This window comes from Denticeps clupeoides, chromosome 4 (assembly GCF_900700375.1).
Source record: "Denticeps clupeoides chromosome 4, fDenClu1.1, whole genome shotgun sequence".
In the NCBI taxonomy this organism is placed as follows: domain Eukaryota; kingdom Metazoa; phylum Chordata; class Actinopteri; order Clupeiformes; family Denticipitidae; genus Denticeps; species Denticeps clupeoides.
The window spans coordinates 12103054-12119024 of record NC_041710.1 but is presented as its reverse complement, the minus strand read 5'-3'; the positions used below and the strand labels follow the sequence as shown (position 1 = coordinate 12119024).

The 15971-nt window shown below is 41.8% G+C and overlaps 1 protein-coding gene across 2 annotated transcripts in view; it reads right to left on the bottom strand.

The window, feature by feature from the left end:
- Window positions 1-15971, bottom strand: part of vapal (VAMP (vesicle-associated membrane protein)-associated protein A, like) — an 18155-nt gene extending 2184 nt beyond the window's left edge. Inside the window, exons 1-5 of one of the 2 annotated variants that reach the window (XM_028976918.1) lie at window positions 15806-15971; window positions 4466-4618; window positions 3097-3200; window positions 2408-2488; window positions 164-343 (exon numbers count right to left, since the gene is read on the bottom strand). In XM_028976918.1, coding sequence (XP_028832751.1) covers window positions 164-343; window positions 2408-2488; window positions 3097-3200; window positions 4466-4618; window positions 15806-15863 — 576 coding nt within the window. In that variant the 5' untranslated portion in view covers window positions 15864-15971. The other variant, XM_028976919.1, reaches the window with a different exon arrangement.

The window sequence follows — 15971 nt, the reverse complement described above, 5'->3', positions numbered from 1 at the left end:
CCACTACTCGAGTGTGTGTGAAGCAATCTGAATTAGTCCTTTCACCTACAAAATCTTTGGTGTTGTGTGCTGACCTCTTCTTTTCTGAATGATTTGTGCTTAATTAAAATATAGTGGAAAAAAGCAGCATTTAAAGCTGCATATTCCCACGTTCTTTCCCCACCTTCAGTTGTCGGTTCTCCTCAGCCAGTTTGCTCATCTCAGCCTGCAGCCGCTTGCACTCTTCCAGAAGTTTCCTCATCTCCGTATCGTCCAGGGCAACACTGGTGGGCTTGGGCGCCATGGGGCCGTCTACTTTCGAGGAGTTCAGTACAGGGGCGGCTTTGGCAACATCCACATCATTCTGCAAATTTGACACACATGCACAAACACACACAGACACACACACACTTTAGAACATCTTCAAAAAAGGAAGAAAGAAACCCCACTGCTGTGCGAATATAGTGGGAGAGAAGCACAAAGAGGCAAGTGTTGCCCCTTGACACAGGATCCAGTGCCTGCTGGGACTGGGCAGCTCTGTGGTCCAACTGGCTCGGACTCACTGCCTGTGGTCTCCCACCAGACACTGGTCACCGTGGCTGCAGGAGCCTGGGAGAGGGGCTGAAGAAACTATTTGGCTTCAGTTCCTCAGAATGGTCAGGGGGAAATCGGGGACTGAGGGACAATTTACTCAAACCTATGAGGTTCTCTCGGAATTATCTTGAACCTAGGCTGCCTCTAGAGGGGTTCAAGCATAGGTCCTCTAGAAATTGAAAAAAGGAAAGAGAAGCTGTTGAAACACAATCAAAAATGTGATTTTGGTTTGGGCAACTGCTCTGCCTGCTAGGGGCTCACCCTTGACCTTTGTTCTCCTGCAGCCATGAGTATGTCTGTTTTGTGGAATATAATCTATCTGGTTGCAGAGGCAGAGTACCTTTGACAATGTTCAAACATAGTAATTGGGAATTCTGGTGTTTTAAAAAAATCACACAGTCTGAACCATGAACAATGAAATAGAAACAAACATAAGGCCTACCGACAGCAATCTGAGCAAGTGAAGTGAAAAGATATAAAAGCATTTTTATACAAAATCCTAAAATCTAAGTGACTTTTCAGGCAAGATTAAAAAAAAAAAAAAAAAGAAAAAGCACTCTTTAACAGAATCATAAATAAACCAAAATGGAAATTGTGCAGGATAAATCATAAATGCCATAGTATAAAAAGTTTAGGGTGATTGAGAGTGCTGGCTTGGCAGAAATCCCTCAAATCTGAACTCAGCCTTCCTAGATTGCTGCTTTGAAAAGTAAAAATTAGCCCTCTATGGTAACAACCTGCAGCACACATATCAACACATTACTGCCTGACATTAAATTTGTCAAACCATCTCATGTATTAGTAAGGATTACCAAAATCATTTCAGTTTTATAAATTACAAAATACTCTTAAGCAATTTGGGAAAGTCCAGATAACAACGTCATGGCTTTGGAAGCTTCTGAAATTGACACCACTTAAGAGAGTTGGAGGTTGGCTAGTTGAAGAGAATTGCTGACCTCTACAAGTCTGGTTCATCCTTGGGTACTTTTTCCTGATGCCTGAAGGTGCCGTGTTAATCTGTTCGGGCATTTATACGCAATTAAAACACCATGGGATTGTCCAGCTATTGGAATGGTCAGGAAGGAGACCGGTTCTGTGGCCCAGAGATGAAATTGTTTTGGTGTGAAATGTGCACATCAACCCCAGTACAAAACCAAAAGACTTTGTGAAGATGCTGGCTTAAGTTTTGCTAATAGACACAGGGGCACCTAAATCTTTGGAGACATGTTCTGTGGTCCTGAGACTAAAATTGAACTGTTTAACCATAATGACAATCATTTGGAGGAAAAAGCCTGAGAACACCATCCTAACTTTGGAGTGCGGGGGTGGCAACATCATGGTGGTTTTGCTGCAGGAGGGTCTAGTGCACTTCACAAAATAGATGGCATCATGAGTAAAGACCATTATGTGGAAATTGAAGTAAGAAAGCATCAGCCAGGAAGTTAGCTTGGCCACAAATGGGTCTTCCAAATAGATAATGACCCAAAGCATATTGGCAAATAAGTCACAAAGTGGCTGAAGGACAAAAAAAAAAAAAAAAAAAAAAAAAAGCTATGTTTTGGAGTGGCCATCACAAGCCCTGATCTCAATCCCATAGACAAGTTTGTAGGAAGAGCTGAAAAGGCATGGGCAAGCAAGGCCGCCAGAGCCAGTTAGACCAGGAGGATTGGGCCAAAATTCCTGCAAACTATTGTGAGAAACTTGTGGAAGGACACCCAGAACATTTGACCCAAGTCAGTCGGTTTAAATAAACTGTTACCAAATACGACAACTACATTTATTTCTTATATAGCCCATAGTCACATACAGTTGACATCCCACACACAGCTCCTACCATTTTATCATTTTCTGAAGGCAGCTCAAAGATGCATCTCAGTTTGGAGTCCATGAGGTCTTCTGGTCTTGCATCTTTCCACTGCAACATACAAACGACATAAGCTTCATCAGCTAATGATTTCCACACAGGTGAACAGTCCCATTAAAAATGTAATCCAAAACCTAATCATTTAGTTGGTGTGTACTTTACAGACACACAGCAGGTAAAGCAAGCCAGTTAGCTTTAGCATTAACACCATGGGCTCCTGCTGCCCTCTAGTGGTTGCATGAAGACTGAACAACAAAATACTGATAGCTGAACTTTGACCAAATTTGTGACCAAAAAAAAAAAAAGGAAACATCTTTATGAACAGGGTTCAATTAATTGAGAAGATGGGCAGCGCAGACACAGAAGCTCATTCTGGGTTAAGATGAGTCCTGTGATTGGGAGGCCACAGTTCCTCTGACAGAAATTAGATGCAGACCAATTCCAAGCTGGGTAGAAATTGAAATGTATTTATTCCAATACAGATGATTTCATTAATACATTAAAAGGAAATGGCATTGCTAATTAATAGCAACAAATAAAAATAAAAGATGTAACTGTAGACAAGGCTGCTACTTCCTGCAGGGGGCAGTATAGCCTCTCCTCTTTCAATGACTGTTGAGTGTGGAAAAAGAGTGCAGTGAAGGGATGAGAAATCTTACCATCGCCTCCATGTCTGCAACGTTGGATGGAGCAAAGAGAGTTTGCACCATGAATTTGTGTTTGCTTTTCTCGTTGGGGTCATAGTCAAACGGCTGAAGCATCACTAAGGAGGAGAATGGAGATGTGAGACAATTTGTTAAAATCTGTGTTTTTAAAATGAATTGAAAAGTGCTGATCCCCCGACATTACTGACTGGTAAAATGCTTTAAAAACTGGCAAAACAATCCAATTGAGAACCTAATTCACACTCCAGCTTGACATATGAAAACGTATTAATAAGATGATATTTTCATACTACTACCTTTGGCATGAGCTGAGGAGAGTTGTGCACCCTGCCAAAAATGACATGAAACAGCACTTTTACCAAATACACGGGGTAATTGAGCCACCCACATGTGCATGATTACACCAGTCTGGATATTATCAGTGGCTCTGTTCATAATTCTGAAGGTCAGAGCAACATGATGAATTCAGTCAATTGCTGTACAAATGAAATAATGAAGCCTCCATCATTCTTCTCCAAATTCAAAAACTCAGCAGATTCAAAAATAGCAAATTTCATAAATGTGTTGACAGAATTCAACTTGCTTAAAATATACTGCTTCGGCAATTCCAACGGAGATCACCACTCCAACACGGTGTATATTCATTTACTATCGGGACCACAGTTTTGTTGAAGGAGCGACCATTCTTCTAAGACTCTGCAGTAATCTTTCATACTACCATCCTTTCCACACCTATTTATCGGCCCGCTCTCCTCTACAATATCTGATTCAGAGTTAAAGAGACCCATAATATAATATCTTATCAGTGTAGTTTAACATTCACTGCAGATAGTGTTCAGTTAATGATCAACACTAACTGTGCAGTCTGCACTGGATCTACAATTGGGCTTACAAATTTCTATAATTATTGAACACAACAACGTGCATTGATGCTCTCCACGTTTGGATGAAAATGTGTCAAAGCACCTGTTTGACATGGGTGTGCATCTGAACAACTATGGAATCAAGAGTCCTGTTATCCTCTTTAAATCATCAATACAATCAGGTTTCAATGTTTATGGACAACATGGTACAAAAACGAGGCAATTTGAGTAATAACAATGTTATTGATGTAAAGATGTTACAGCTCATATTGGTACTTTAAGCAATCCAGTGACCGTTGAACCCAGATAAATTCGATTAACAATGTCCATATATCACTTTATTTTGCAACACAAATTCCCCATGTCACACGGGGCCACGCCGTTAATGGCTGTTCCAGCCGTTACTATTTGGATCCTCATTTCCTTGTTGAATAAGCAAGGCCCTGCTACAGAATGGAGGTCATGATCAGAGTGTAGGACGGTGAACATTTGGGTGAGACCTGAGACGGTGACTGTGGCTCCCGGGTCGATTGTACCGCTGTTGGGTCGTACGCAGTACCTGCGCGGCGCTGTCGTCTTTACTTTGAAGCATACTCGTCTGTCTGTTGGGTTCTTCAATCGCAAGTTTGTGGTGACAACATCTCTGAAGGGTCCTGGAGAAGAGACAGATTATAAGACATTACAAGCCTCTAACAGTGTCCCACAACCATGTTTATAAGGAGAATCTGAAAGTTCAACATACAGGGCAATATCTTGGAGATACAATATAAGATTTAATATAAGACATAGTGTGTGGGAAGTATTTGCTAATGTTTTGATCCTGCTAAAGAAGATAATGGTGCCTTCTGAACAATTATTCCGAACAATTATTTATTCACCATGGTGAGCAGGGTTTGGCTGTAGGGGTAAATCTACACAGCAACTTATCTAGTACTTTTAAGCAACCCACAAAGAGGCAACAGGAGGCATTTTATCCACAGTGGCTTAGGATCAGAATTATGGGTTGTGGTGGTCAAAACGCTCCTTTTACTCCTTCAGTCACTGTAAATTTATAGAGAAGATGGTCCACGATATAAACAAAAAGATGGTTTGCAACAGACACAAAAGTAATCAAAGTATTTAAGATCTCCAAGATTTCTTAATGCATGTAGGTGATTCTCTGGGAAATGAAACTTAAATCCTCAAAATAAATTCTGTAATATTCTGCACATTTTCTTGTCCTAATATTTAAGGTGGGTACTCAGATAATGTGGAACAACGTCCCATTTCAATTCATTTAAAAAAACTGAAGGTTTTCAGACATTTGAAAAACAGTTAGAGGTTTAAATCTTGTGATGTAAAATTTTTAATAATTCCAAAAAAATTCAAGGCAAATTATTATCATAACCCAGAAATTCAAAGTTCAGTTTAAATATGTTATATTGAATCGTGCATTCAGGCTTAATTAAAATATTCATACAATGCACCTCATTTGAACTCTTAGTACTGGCTAGCAAATGTAAACTTAACGGCACTTGTGTAGCTTTTAGACCAGTGACATTGTTGTCCTGTGCATCACACCATCTTGGCCGTTTTAGTTGCATGTATTGGTATTGCATAAACATTATTTTATTGAAGGTGTTGCACAGTTTTAACACCCATTACACATTGAAATATTTGGTGCAACTGTTTTGTCTGAATGCTTTCGGAGTTCACAGAACAAGTTAGTCTAGTTTTCAAACTGCTTGTATGTTTTTTGTCATAAGTTCATATTGAAGTCAACAGTAGTAAGGCACGTCAAGTACTACATACATGTCACGCTTGTTCATCATTCTGACCTCTAGTTACAGAGATACTTGTAAGTAACTTGTATTCTCAAAACTATCCCAACTCTGTCTCTTGACATTAAAGTCTCAGTAATGGGGAGTGAGGTGAGAATGCTTTGGATGGACCGTGTCAATGTAAAGCGGACTCATAATCAGAAGGTCGCTGGTTCGAACCCCAAGTCGCCAAGGTGCCACTGAGCAAAGTGATGTGTGCCTTCTGTGCCATGCTTGCTGTGCTTCAGAATGACAAAACACTTCACTTTCAATTCTTTCAACTCAAATGCAAACCAGATCATAGTGTTCTGATAAGATGAACATGTGGTCAGATCACAATGAGTTTTTGGTGGTGGTGGATGTGAACCCCATGCTACACATCTTATTCTGGAAATTTATATTCCAAATTCAAATTTTATGTGTCACATACATAGTCATACACGGTATGATATGGAGTGAAATGCTTTAGCGACTGCTACAGACCACAGTATTGCAAATATACAATGAAACAATAGGCAAATATTGCAAACATAACCAAATATTACACTTTTATATGTCTTTCACATAAAATATATGTAACAGGTAGGGTGACGGTGTGCAAATGAGTGAAGTCATAGTGTGTAGTAAAAAAAAAAAAAAGGGGAAGAGTAAAAAAGTTTGTGCAAGGATTCTGGGGGGATTGAGTACATTTACATTTACATTTATGGCATTTGGCAGACGCCCTTATCCAGAGCGACTTACAACGTGCTTTTAAGTTACCATCGATGAAGAGATCAATTCTGGTTCACTAGGACCCCAACTATGAATACATCTATTTTATTCACTCTGTTGTAGATTCTGTACACAAGTTCGACAACAAGAAAAGTTACAAGTTAATCTAAATATTCTTTAAAGAGGAAGGTCTTGAGCTGTCGTTTGAAGGTGCTCAGTGACTGAGCTGTTCTGACCTCGAGGGGAAGTTCATTCCACCACCGAGGGGCCAAGATGGAGAAGAGTCTAGATGAACGTTTTCCTTTTACCTTCAGAGATGGAGGGACCAGGCGAGCAGTACTGGAGGTTCGGAGTATACGAGGTGCAGTTCGAGGTGTAATAAGGGCAAGAAATTTTATGTCTCAAACATCACAAAAAACAGCTGTGTGACAAAAGAGGACATGTAGGCCACATCCAGGCCATTTCAAAGAGATGTCTTTGTAATCTTGTCTCAAGAATGAAAGATTATTTGTTTCTATTCTTGAACAGTCCTGTTCAGGCAGTGCAAAAACTTGACATTTTATGGCATTTCATACTCACATTTAGGACAAAAAGGGGTCAGCAAGTGAAAGTAACTCAATCAGGAAGATCACCTAGGTGATCAACCTTGAGCATTTTTAACAAGAACGATAAAAAGCATATTCTGTCCTTGTGATTTTAAATGGATAAGACAGCCAGATATCCCATTCCCCCAGACGTTCCAAGAGCCTCCCGCATATTGATAGTGGCTCTCTGATGCTTGCATGTTGAATGAAATATCCCAGAAAAAGAAGAGCCTGCAATGCAAGACTGTAGCATGTACATCGCACACTTGAGAGGAGCACGAACACAACGAGACGAGAGAGAACATGAGTATGGGTGATCACTGTGTGTGCACAATCAGATTTCAGGGCAGGCTTTTATTTAACTTCTCGAAGACCGAAGATATGCTAACATGGAACACTTTATGAAAACTGAACTGTTATCAGTTCAGTGGAGCATCATGAAAAAAAAAAAGACTACAGGATTTGCAAGTTTTTGCAGGTTGGGATGTCCGGGCTGAAAAGAAAAGAAAAACCAAAGTCTTCGAACAGCACATCTTTTAAATACAGCCAGCGAAGGAAGGATCTTGCAATCAGGAAGTTTTTTTTACTCGTGTGTAGCATAACTGTCATAGTTGTCCCTGTAGGAACCGCCAGAACGGTCATATCCTCCCTGATTCCTACTGCTGTCTCTGTAGCCACCGCTGCCACCACCACCAGAGTATACTGGAATACGGAAGTAACGCACCATGTGACATGGTTCACAGTATAAAGCTAGCAAGGAAATGGCTGAAAATGGAGCTGGAGGTCAGCGATAGTCATAGTTCTGTATAATAAAGAAGTTTTTATTACGTCTGGTGTCTTGGAGTGCCATCTGGCAAAATCAGGAAAAATTGTGATAAAAATCCAAATCGAATACATCTAGCATATCAAGCATATCGTGTTCAATATTTTTGCCATATCACCCAGCCCTACTGACACTGAGGAGGGACATTAAGATAAGAACTATTCAAAGACCTTAGCAAGTATTAAAAAATACAGAGACAAATTATTGTACAGCAATCAAAATGAAAAAAGCTATACGGTACAAAAATCCATCTTAACAGTTTACAGATTCACACTACCAAGACAGGAAACAACAATTAGGAACCTTGAAACCAAAATTCTAGAAGTAATTTCAATGGGCCTGTCCTGGCCTTGGTCGCAGACATTGATATTGTTGGCACGCTAGCATGCTAATGTTTGTGTAATTCCAGCGAACAGACAAGAAGTGTGTATTGGCAAAAGTCTCACAATCCAAAAGATGGGTCACCATACTTTTTATTTTGTGATACTAAAAGCCAGATGATATTTACTGTGAGTTTTCCTACAAACTTAAATGCTTGACATGAGCTATATCAATCAAAATAGATGAATACATTTCACTAGTGGACACAAAAACCCTTGCTCTTTAAGCTCCAGTTTTAATCATACTACAAAATCATTTATTCTCAATAACACACAGAGGACTCATGTCTTTGCAAATAAAAACTACTGAAAAAAAAAAAGTTAACTTCTTCAATTGTCTGTTGAGCAGAATCACCTTGTTTTATTCTAAAATTAGCACTTGACTGTATGTTGCTATGGTGTCTTGACATGTACGCACAAATCTGTCATATTATCTGAGTATTTCTTTGACTTGGCAAACTAGAGGCTTCCAGATGCATCCAGTGTTATCGCAAGACCATCAGCAAGAAGGTGGTAAAAACTGAAATGCCCATAAACAAACTTGGAAAAATGGAAATGCCAGGCAGTAAATCAAAGTACTCGGCTGTACAGCGCCATCTACATGAGTGGAGGATGTAGTCGCAGCTCATCTCAGCTTACCTCACTAAAGAAAATGATAAACAGCACCACCTGGTGGACAATTTGTATACGAAAATAGTGATATTTGATGTCCCTGCATTGATACAATATCACCACGTAAAACATTGCGGTATTGAAATTTTCTAACACCCCTAATACAGACTGCTCATCAGACACACAAAACCGCTACATCAGCAAACTGAACTGATGAAATCACAGTCTTCAAGTCCATCACCACAAGATCCAACCAGAGGCAGTGGCCCTAACAGCGAGGGCCAAACTGTCTCAAGCAATTAGAGCAGCAAAGCGTGCAGACAGGCAGAAAATCCACAGACACTTCCAGGACAGCCAGGACGTCACAAACTACAGGACTAAAACCTCTGCCTGTGACAGTGAGTCCACCCTACTGGATGTGCTGAATGATTTGACACACAGAACCACGTGACTGCGAGGAAATCCAATCCTGCTCCCAGTGATCTTCGCAGAGTTAACTCACAAAAGGCTGCCGAACCAGACAACATCCCTGGAAGATGCTCAGCTTCATAATTCATTTCGCTTATTTACCACTGTCTGTGTTCTTGTTATTAGCATGTTTTGTTTGCCTTAAATGCTGTTCTTGAACTGCCAGTGTCTCATGTTTGCTCTTATGTGCCCAGTTTGTTGATGTCGCACACGCATCATTTATGTCAGTGTCTAACTTGGTTTAAATGTTACATGTAGCACCAGGTTCTGGAGAAACGTTGTTTCGTTTCACTATGTGATGTATAACAAGGGCCATTTTAGATAATTAGCATGCTTACGTTAGAATGTTCCTGTTTTTTCAGGATTTTTCCAACCCCCGTTGGTGGCATAGATACAACCAATATGTTGGATCGCGATTCTCTTTGGCCTCGCCTCGACTCCCAGGTTGCTAGCTTTGGCTGCGACACGCAGGGAACCAAAAACGTGCTCCCAGCACAGAAGTAAGTGGTCATACTGACAGGCCCAAATGATCTGTTGCCATTTGATCCAGAAGTTCCGTCCTGAAGATCACAATGAGTGTTGGGTTGCTGTTAGCCTCATTTTCAGACAGGGCACACTACACATATCAAATGAGAAATTTTCATCGCATTATTAAATTTGCAAACATCACAGAACACTGGGAACCTGCTCTTTGACCACTGTAAAGTCCCAGTGTGGGACCTTTTTGTGTGAGTAAAAGGGCAGTAAAATATTCTGTTGCCAAACAAAACATATTACAGCATTACAGCAATCATTGTCAGTTTTGACTTGAATATTAAAAATATTACAGCAGCATAGGTATGCTATGCTAAAGTGTCAAGCCGGCAGTGAAATATATGACCAGAGCCACACATGGGTAATACAGTGGGGTATGATGTAAGCTTCAGTATGTGGTGGGTTTTGGTAAAGCTGCTTTGGAAACAGTTTCATGCTTTATACAAGTAGACAAAAGGCCTAACTATGTATGTGAAGCCAACGGTAAAACATAGGACCAGAGCCACACATGGGTAATACAGCGGGGTTCACAGAGTTTAGTGTGTGGTGGGTTTTGGTAAAACTGCTTTGGAAATAAAGATGTTGAAATAGCGGAATAGTTATTCTTACGCTTTGCACATTTCTTTCTTACGAATTTCACTTTGTGAGATTATTTAACATGAATGCAAAGTTCCCCTAGCCTGTCTATGGTCCTCCAGTGGATAGAAATGGCGATGTGTACAGAGAATGGCAGCTCAGGTGGTCGGATCTGGATTGTCATCATAAGGGGAAATGTTACCTCCCCTTTCTCATGCTTTTTCTCCACCAGTAACTTCACCCTCCATTATGGCTTCCAAATGTGCAAAGCTTTGCAACTGCTTAGTGATTGGATGTAAAAATGAGCAGTTTTTTTAGTTCAGTCACTGGAGAAAATGCTGAAACAACTTCCTGGTTGCAAGAAACATTGTGGTTGGTGAATGGTGTTGATTACGTAATTTCCACCTCACATCTATAGGCCAGTCTCCACCTTGTCCTGCCTCTCTCCTCCTCATTATCATTCAAAGTGGCTGTAATTCTGCACCACTGCTGAATTTTTGAAAGAGATTTCAGAGCCAGAATTAGGGGATCACCAAGACCAATATAAAAGTAAAAAGAATTAAAATTATGGGACCTGTAATGCCTTGTGATTGTAGACATCACAGTCGGGCCTGCCTCAGATGGTCATACCAGTCTTTAGTATCTTCATGAAAAGATCACCACCACAAAAAGAAAATGTGAGAATGCCAATCTTGATACTGATCATATCAAACACTTACTTACAGACTATATCTGTATCTCTGATAAATAAAATCTCCATGGATACAACACATGACTAATCAGGGAGCCACAAAGTGTGCAAGCGCGCACACACTCTCATATACTATACTTCACATCATGTCTGATGTAACAATAGCGCTCAAGAGCATTTAACCTGCTGCCTGGCACACCTACGATAAACCAAAGGCACAAACAGCATCTGAAAAAAGGACTGCTGGCATACACACACCTACATATTAATCATTACAATTTCTTTCGGTTGAAATTCACTGATTTGGCTCTTGATTACACAATTATAAGATACATGGACACTGCAAATATGCAATAACTGCCCATCTCTAATATATTCTTATTTAGGTTTAACTTTTTCATATTAATAAATAAATAAATATGAGTCCTCACACAAAAATACTTTTTAAATGGACAGGAATGAAGAAGGAGTTAAGCATTTAAATGTTCCTGAAACACTTCACAGCTCCTGAACACGCCCCAGTTGGGACAAAGTGCATGTTGATATCATTGTCCTGCTGCCACATGACCCATAATGCACTGAGGGGTGGGAAAAAAATTTCTTCGTGTGCCCAGGACAGACATGTTAATATTTAATGCAATGTGGGCACAGAACAAACCCCCTTGAATGATTTATTGGCAGAGTTGTGCCCTCGCCAGGCAATCTGCTTCAAAGGGGACACGGATGTAACACAGTCGCTTGCTCGTCACTTTCAGTGTGCAAAAGGGCCACGTTTGTGCTTTCGATGGAGGAATTTGAGCAATTTCTAAACATTCCTCGAGCCATTAGCCGAATGTGGCAATAGTCTCATGGTTTAAGTGTTATTCGTTGCAACCCCTACCTGCATTTTGCAGAATATCAGTCGATACCCAGCCAGCACACTTTGCATGCAGACAGTATGGACTTAGTGCAGGAATTCACTCTGCCAAGAGCAGCTTTTTTACGCTCTGTACAGCATCCATAATCTGAGAGAACGCACTGGAAGGCGGCAAATAATTAACCCATCACCGTCCCTACCCAAGGAAAAAGGCTAGAACAGACGAGATAAGGTTTTCATAATTCTGTAAGGCCACTTTTTCATGATCTTTGGAGATGTGGTTTACAGACACAACTATCAAGGTTAATGTTTCTGAGAGCTCTGGAACAAGAAAAAATGAGTGGCGTCTCCAAAGCATTGGATTTGGCAGTAGCGTTTCAACTTTCAATGTCAAAATAATGATTCTTAACTAATGGTTACCTGGTTTAATAAGATCTAGACTATATAGTAAGGCCCTCCACGATTGTGTGAATCACGAATTCCAGCAAATAAAATTAAATGTAAAACGCGGAATAGCGTATAATTTGCTGCAGCCTTCTGTACATTTTTCCTGTTGAGGCAGGACCCCCGCACACAATGCAATGTAAACATGCGGTCAGCTATGGTGAAAGGGTTGGCTGGAACCCACTGTCATCAAAAATTAAGGAATTCAACTCTTATTTCGAAGTTTAGAGCTGAACAATACCCAAATGATTTTATGTATCAGACGAACAACTCTTTTAAAAAAGTTTCCCAGCACACAATGTTTCAAACACTTGGTCATGCAATTAAATAAGCTGATGCACAACGTTGTTTTATTAACATGGTTCCAATTCATTATGCAAGTGGGCACAATTTATTTATATATTCCAGGTCTTCAATAGGTTTATTTATTTGTTACAGTTTTTATGTTTGATTTAAATGTGAAGCACTTTTGTTTCACAAATAGAAGAATGTGAAATACTGTGAAATAGTTCTTTGCATGAAAAAAAGTGTTTTTGTTGTTTAAATCAAGCAGTAAATGCCCAAGCATAATGCCAACAGTGATTAAATGTCATTTGTCATATTGCATTTTGTTCTCTCCCCCCCATCCACTCCATAATAACAGTTTTTAGGTGAATGAATTCCAAAAAGCCAGAATTCAGAACAATAAAATGGGAAAGAATTGTTTTAAATTAAATGGATTTCATAGGGCCCAAATATAGACTACAGTAATCTTCACATTTCCTTAAATCTGTATGCACATGGAGGTGTCTTCTATAAACAATCATAGTTTTTCTATTATTTAAAAATAGCATTAGATATTGCCTTACAATAAATGCATCACAATTCTGTATGTATAATAATGTTGTCAAAATATTGATATCAATTGGCACTAGTATTGATACTTAAAATCAGTTTCGCAGACTACAACAATTTTGAACAGGGATTGCAACGGGCAGCCGCAATCAGAGTTCCTACCTTGAGGACCCCAATGTTCTGCTGTACATGAGAGCAGAACAATACATTTAACAATGTATTTAGCAAAGCATTTGAAACAACGTCACTCAGAATTATACGCAGAGTTTCGAGAGGGGAGTAAAGTTGTTGATCAAACGTAATATGAATATTTTAATTGCCACCCTCAAGCAATAATGCTGAAGTAACTTAACTATAAGAATGGCTGTGTCTTTGCGCCCCACCCCCTGCACTTGTACCTGCCACACAAACAACCCAAAATCTCGCAATTTTTTGTCAATTTTGCCAGCCCTGTGCATATATTTTATTACTAATTTAAAAAGTTATTTAAAAGTTCCTGTCTGTTTCTTGAACCCCAGTAGTATCATAAATATTATTATGCATAGTTAATAGTGCAGTTATTTATAGCTGTCATTTTATATACATACATATATATAACAAACACATACATACATACATATATAGACTGTATCTAATGTCCAAGAAGCTTTTTAGTCACAAACGCATCTCATCTCTCTAGTTTTGATGCCTGTGCAGGAGGTCCTGCACCATGCAGCAACACAGACAATGTTGCTCCAACCAAACAGCCTATACAGCTCAAAACAGTGACCTGTTAGGAGAGCTGCAGCCCACCAAGGTCTATAAATAACAGTACACACAGAGAGAGAGAGAGAGAGAGAGAGAGAGAGAGAGAGAGAAGAATGGCTGAGAAAGGAGGGCTGCCCCACTCCGCCTCAGAAGTGATTCCCAGCAGGGCCTGAATCCAGAGCAGATCCTGGCTGCCGAACCCTCGTAGCCGGATTTAGATCACTCTATGTGGGACCTGGGAGGCTGTCCCTCCCCAGCAGAAGGGGCTTTATTAGGCCAGGAGACAGCAGCGTCCCAGCGGTTTTAAATAAACCAGTTTTCCTTGTCAGCACCTTCACTGACTGACACAAACGAGGGGAGAGGTGGGATGTAGAAGCGTGGCACACAGAATCCGGAACCTTCTTGTGGTTCTCCTCAAGACTTGGTGAAAAAGATTGTTCAGGTTCTTCTGTACTCCAAAACAATATATATATATATATACATATACACACACACACATACATACACACACAGAAGCCGATTTAAACAACTGTACTCCTCATTGGCAGCGTATTAAATTGCCGAGCTTACTACTGCTCCATTATGCACTCTGTGTGGCGTGTAACCCGTGACGGAGAGGCTCCCGATGAGGCTGTACTGTAACCACCAGGAGTACGCTGTATGTTGACCAGATAGAAAATATTGTGCTTGAGAGGCGTGTGCATGTGTTTGCGAACATACTTTGCCAAAAAACACTCTTGTTTGACCGGATGACGACGAGTCTCACGCGGAGGGCCGGACACACCTCTGTGTCTTCAGTCGTAAAATATTCAAAAACTGCAAACAGACCAGACCTCTTTGGCAGTTCAAGAAGAACCTGATAGTCAGCAGAAGGCAGAGACCCACGCCGACTGCAAACCCCATCTCATCAGACACGGCACTGCTGGAGCCCCACTTCCACGGGGTCACGTGAAATGCAAGCGGCAAACAATAAATAATAAATAGGTCGAGTGCATTTACGCGAGTTCTCGCGTGTCCAGCAGGTCGACGGTTGTCACCATGCACAGTAAATCAGAATAACATCACTTCCCCTCCGGCTGCAGCTGCACAAGTAGGGTCTCTGTGCTCGACAGATCGATAACGAATCACGTGACGCCGACGGCTGAATCGATGCGCAGATTTACGCTCATCTGCAAGTACAGAAAATCCGGCGACAGCGGGACGCCGGACGTATTTGGCCACATGTGCGGTTTATTCGCGGCGGGCTCTGCGAAACACGAACGCGGACGATGCGTGACACGTCGCACGTAGCGCCAAACGGCACCTGGCGGCAGCAGCGGCGCCGCGTCCGCGCAGTAAAACGTCCCACATGGAAGCCAATAAACGGGAGAAGTTCGTGGACTCGTGAATTTTTTAACGGGGCCTCTCGTGTTACCGAGGCCGCCTGCCCGCCCGGCGCCACCGGTCTCCGCGGCGGAGGAGGAGGAGGAGGAGGTGCGGCCGCCTGTCAGCTGAAGCGGGCCGGTTCACGGTCCGTGTCCCTGAGGCGAATTTAGCTTCTTTTTTTTTCCTCGGGGAGGGAGGGGTGCCCCGGCTCACCCCGAAACTCACATCGCGGCCCGACAACGTCACGGCCCACACGCACATCCCCACTCGCGCAGCGCGATCAAAATGGCCGCGGCCTGTACTGGGAGCAGTCGGCCAACTCGGCGAGGGATGGGCGGGCTCCGCGCACTCGGTGGCCGGGACGTCGGGCCGCGGCGGGCCGGCGGGCACAGGGCACAGGAGCGGGGTTCGCCTACCTTTAAACCGGAGGTCGGCCGGCGGATCGAGGACGAGGATCTGCTCCAACTTGGACATGCCTGCTGCTGCTGCTACTGGCGGAGACGCGGACAGATCCCGCGTCGGGGGCGCGCTGCGCGGCGCCGCTGCCTGACGCTCGAACGCGCAGCCGCGGTGCGCGCACCT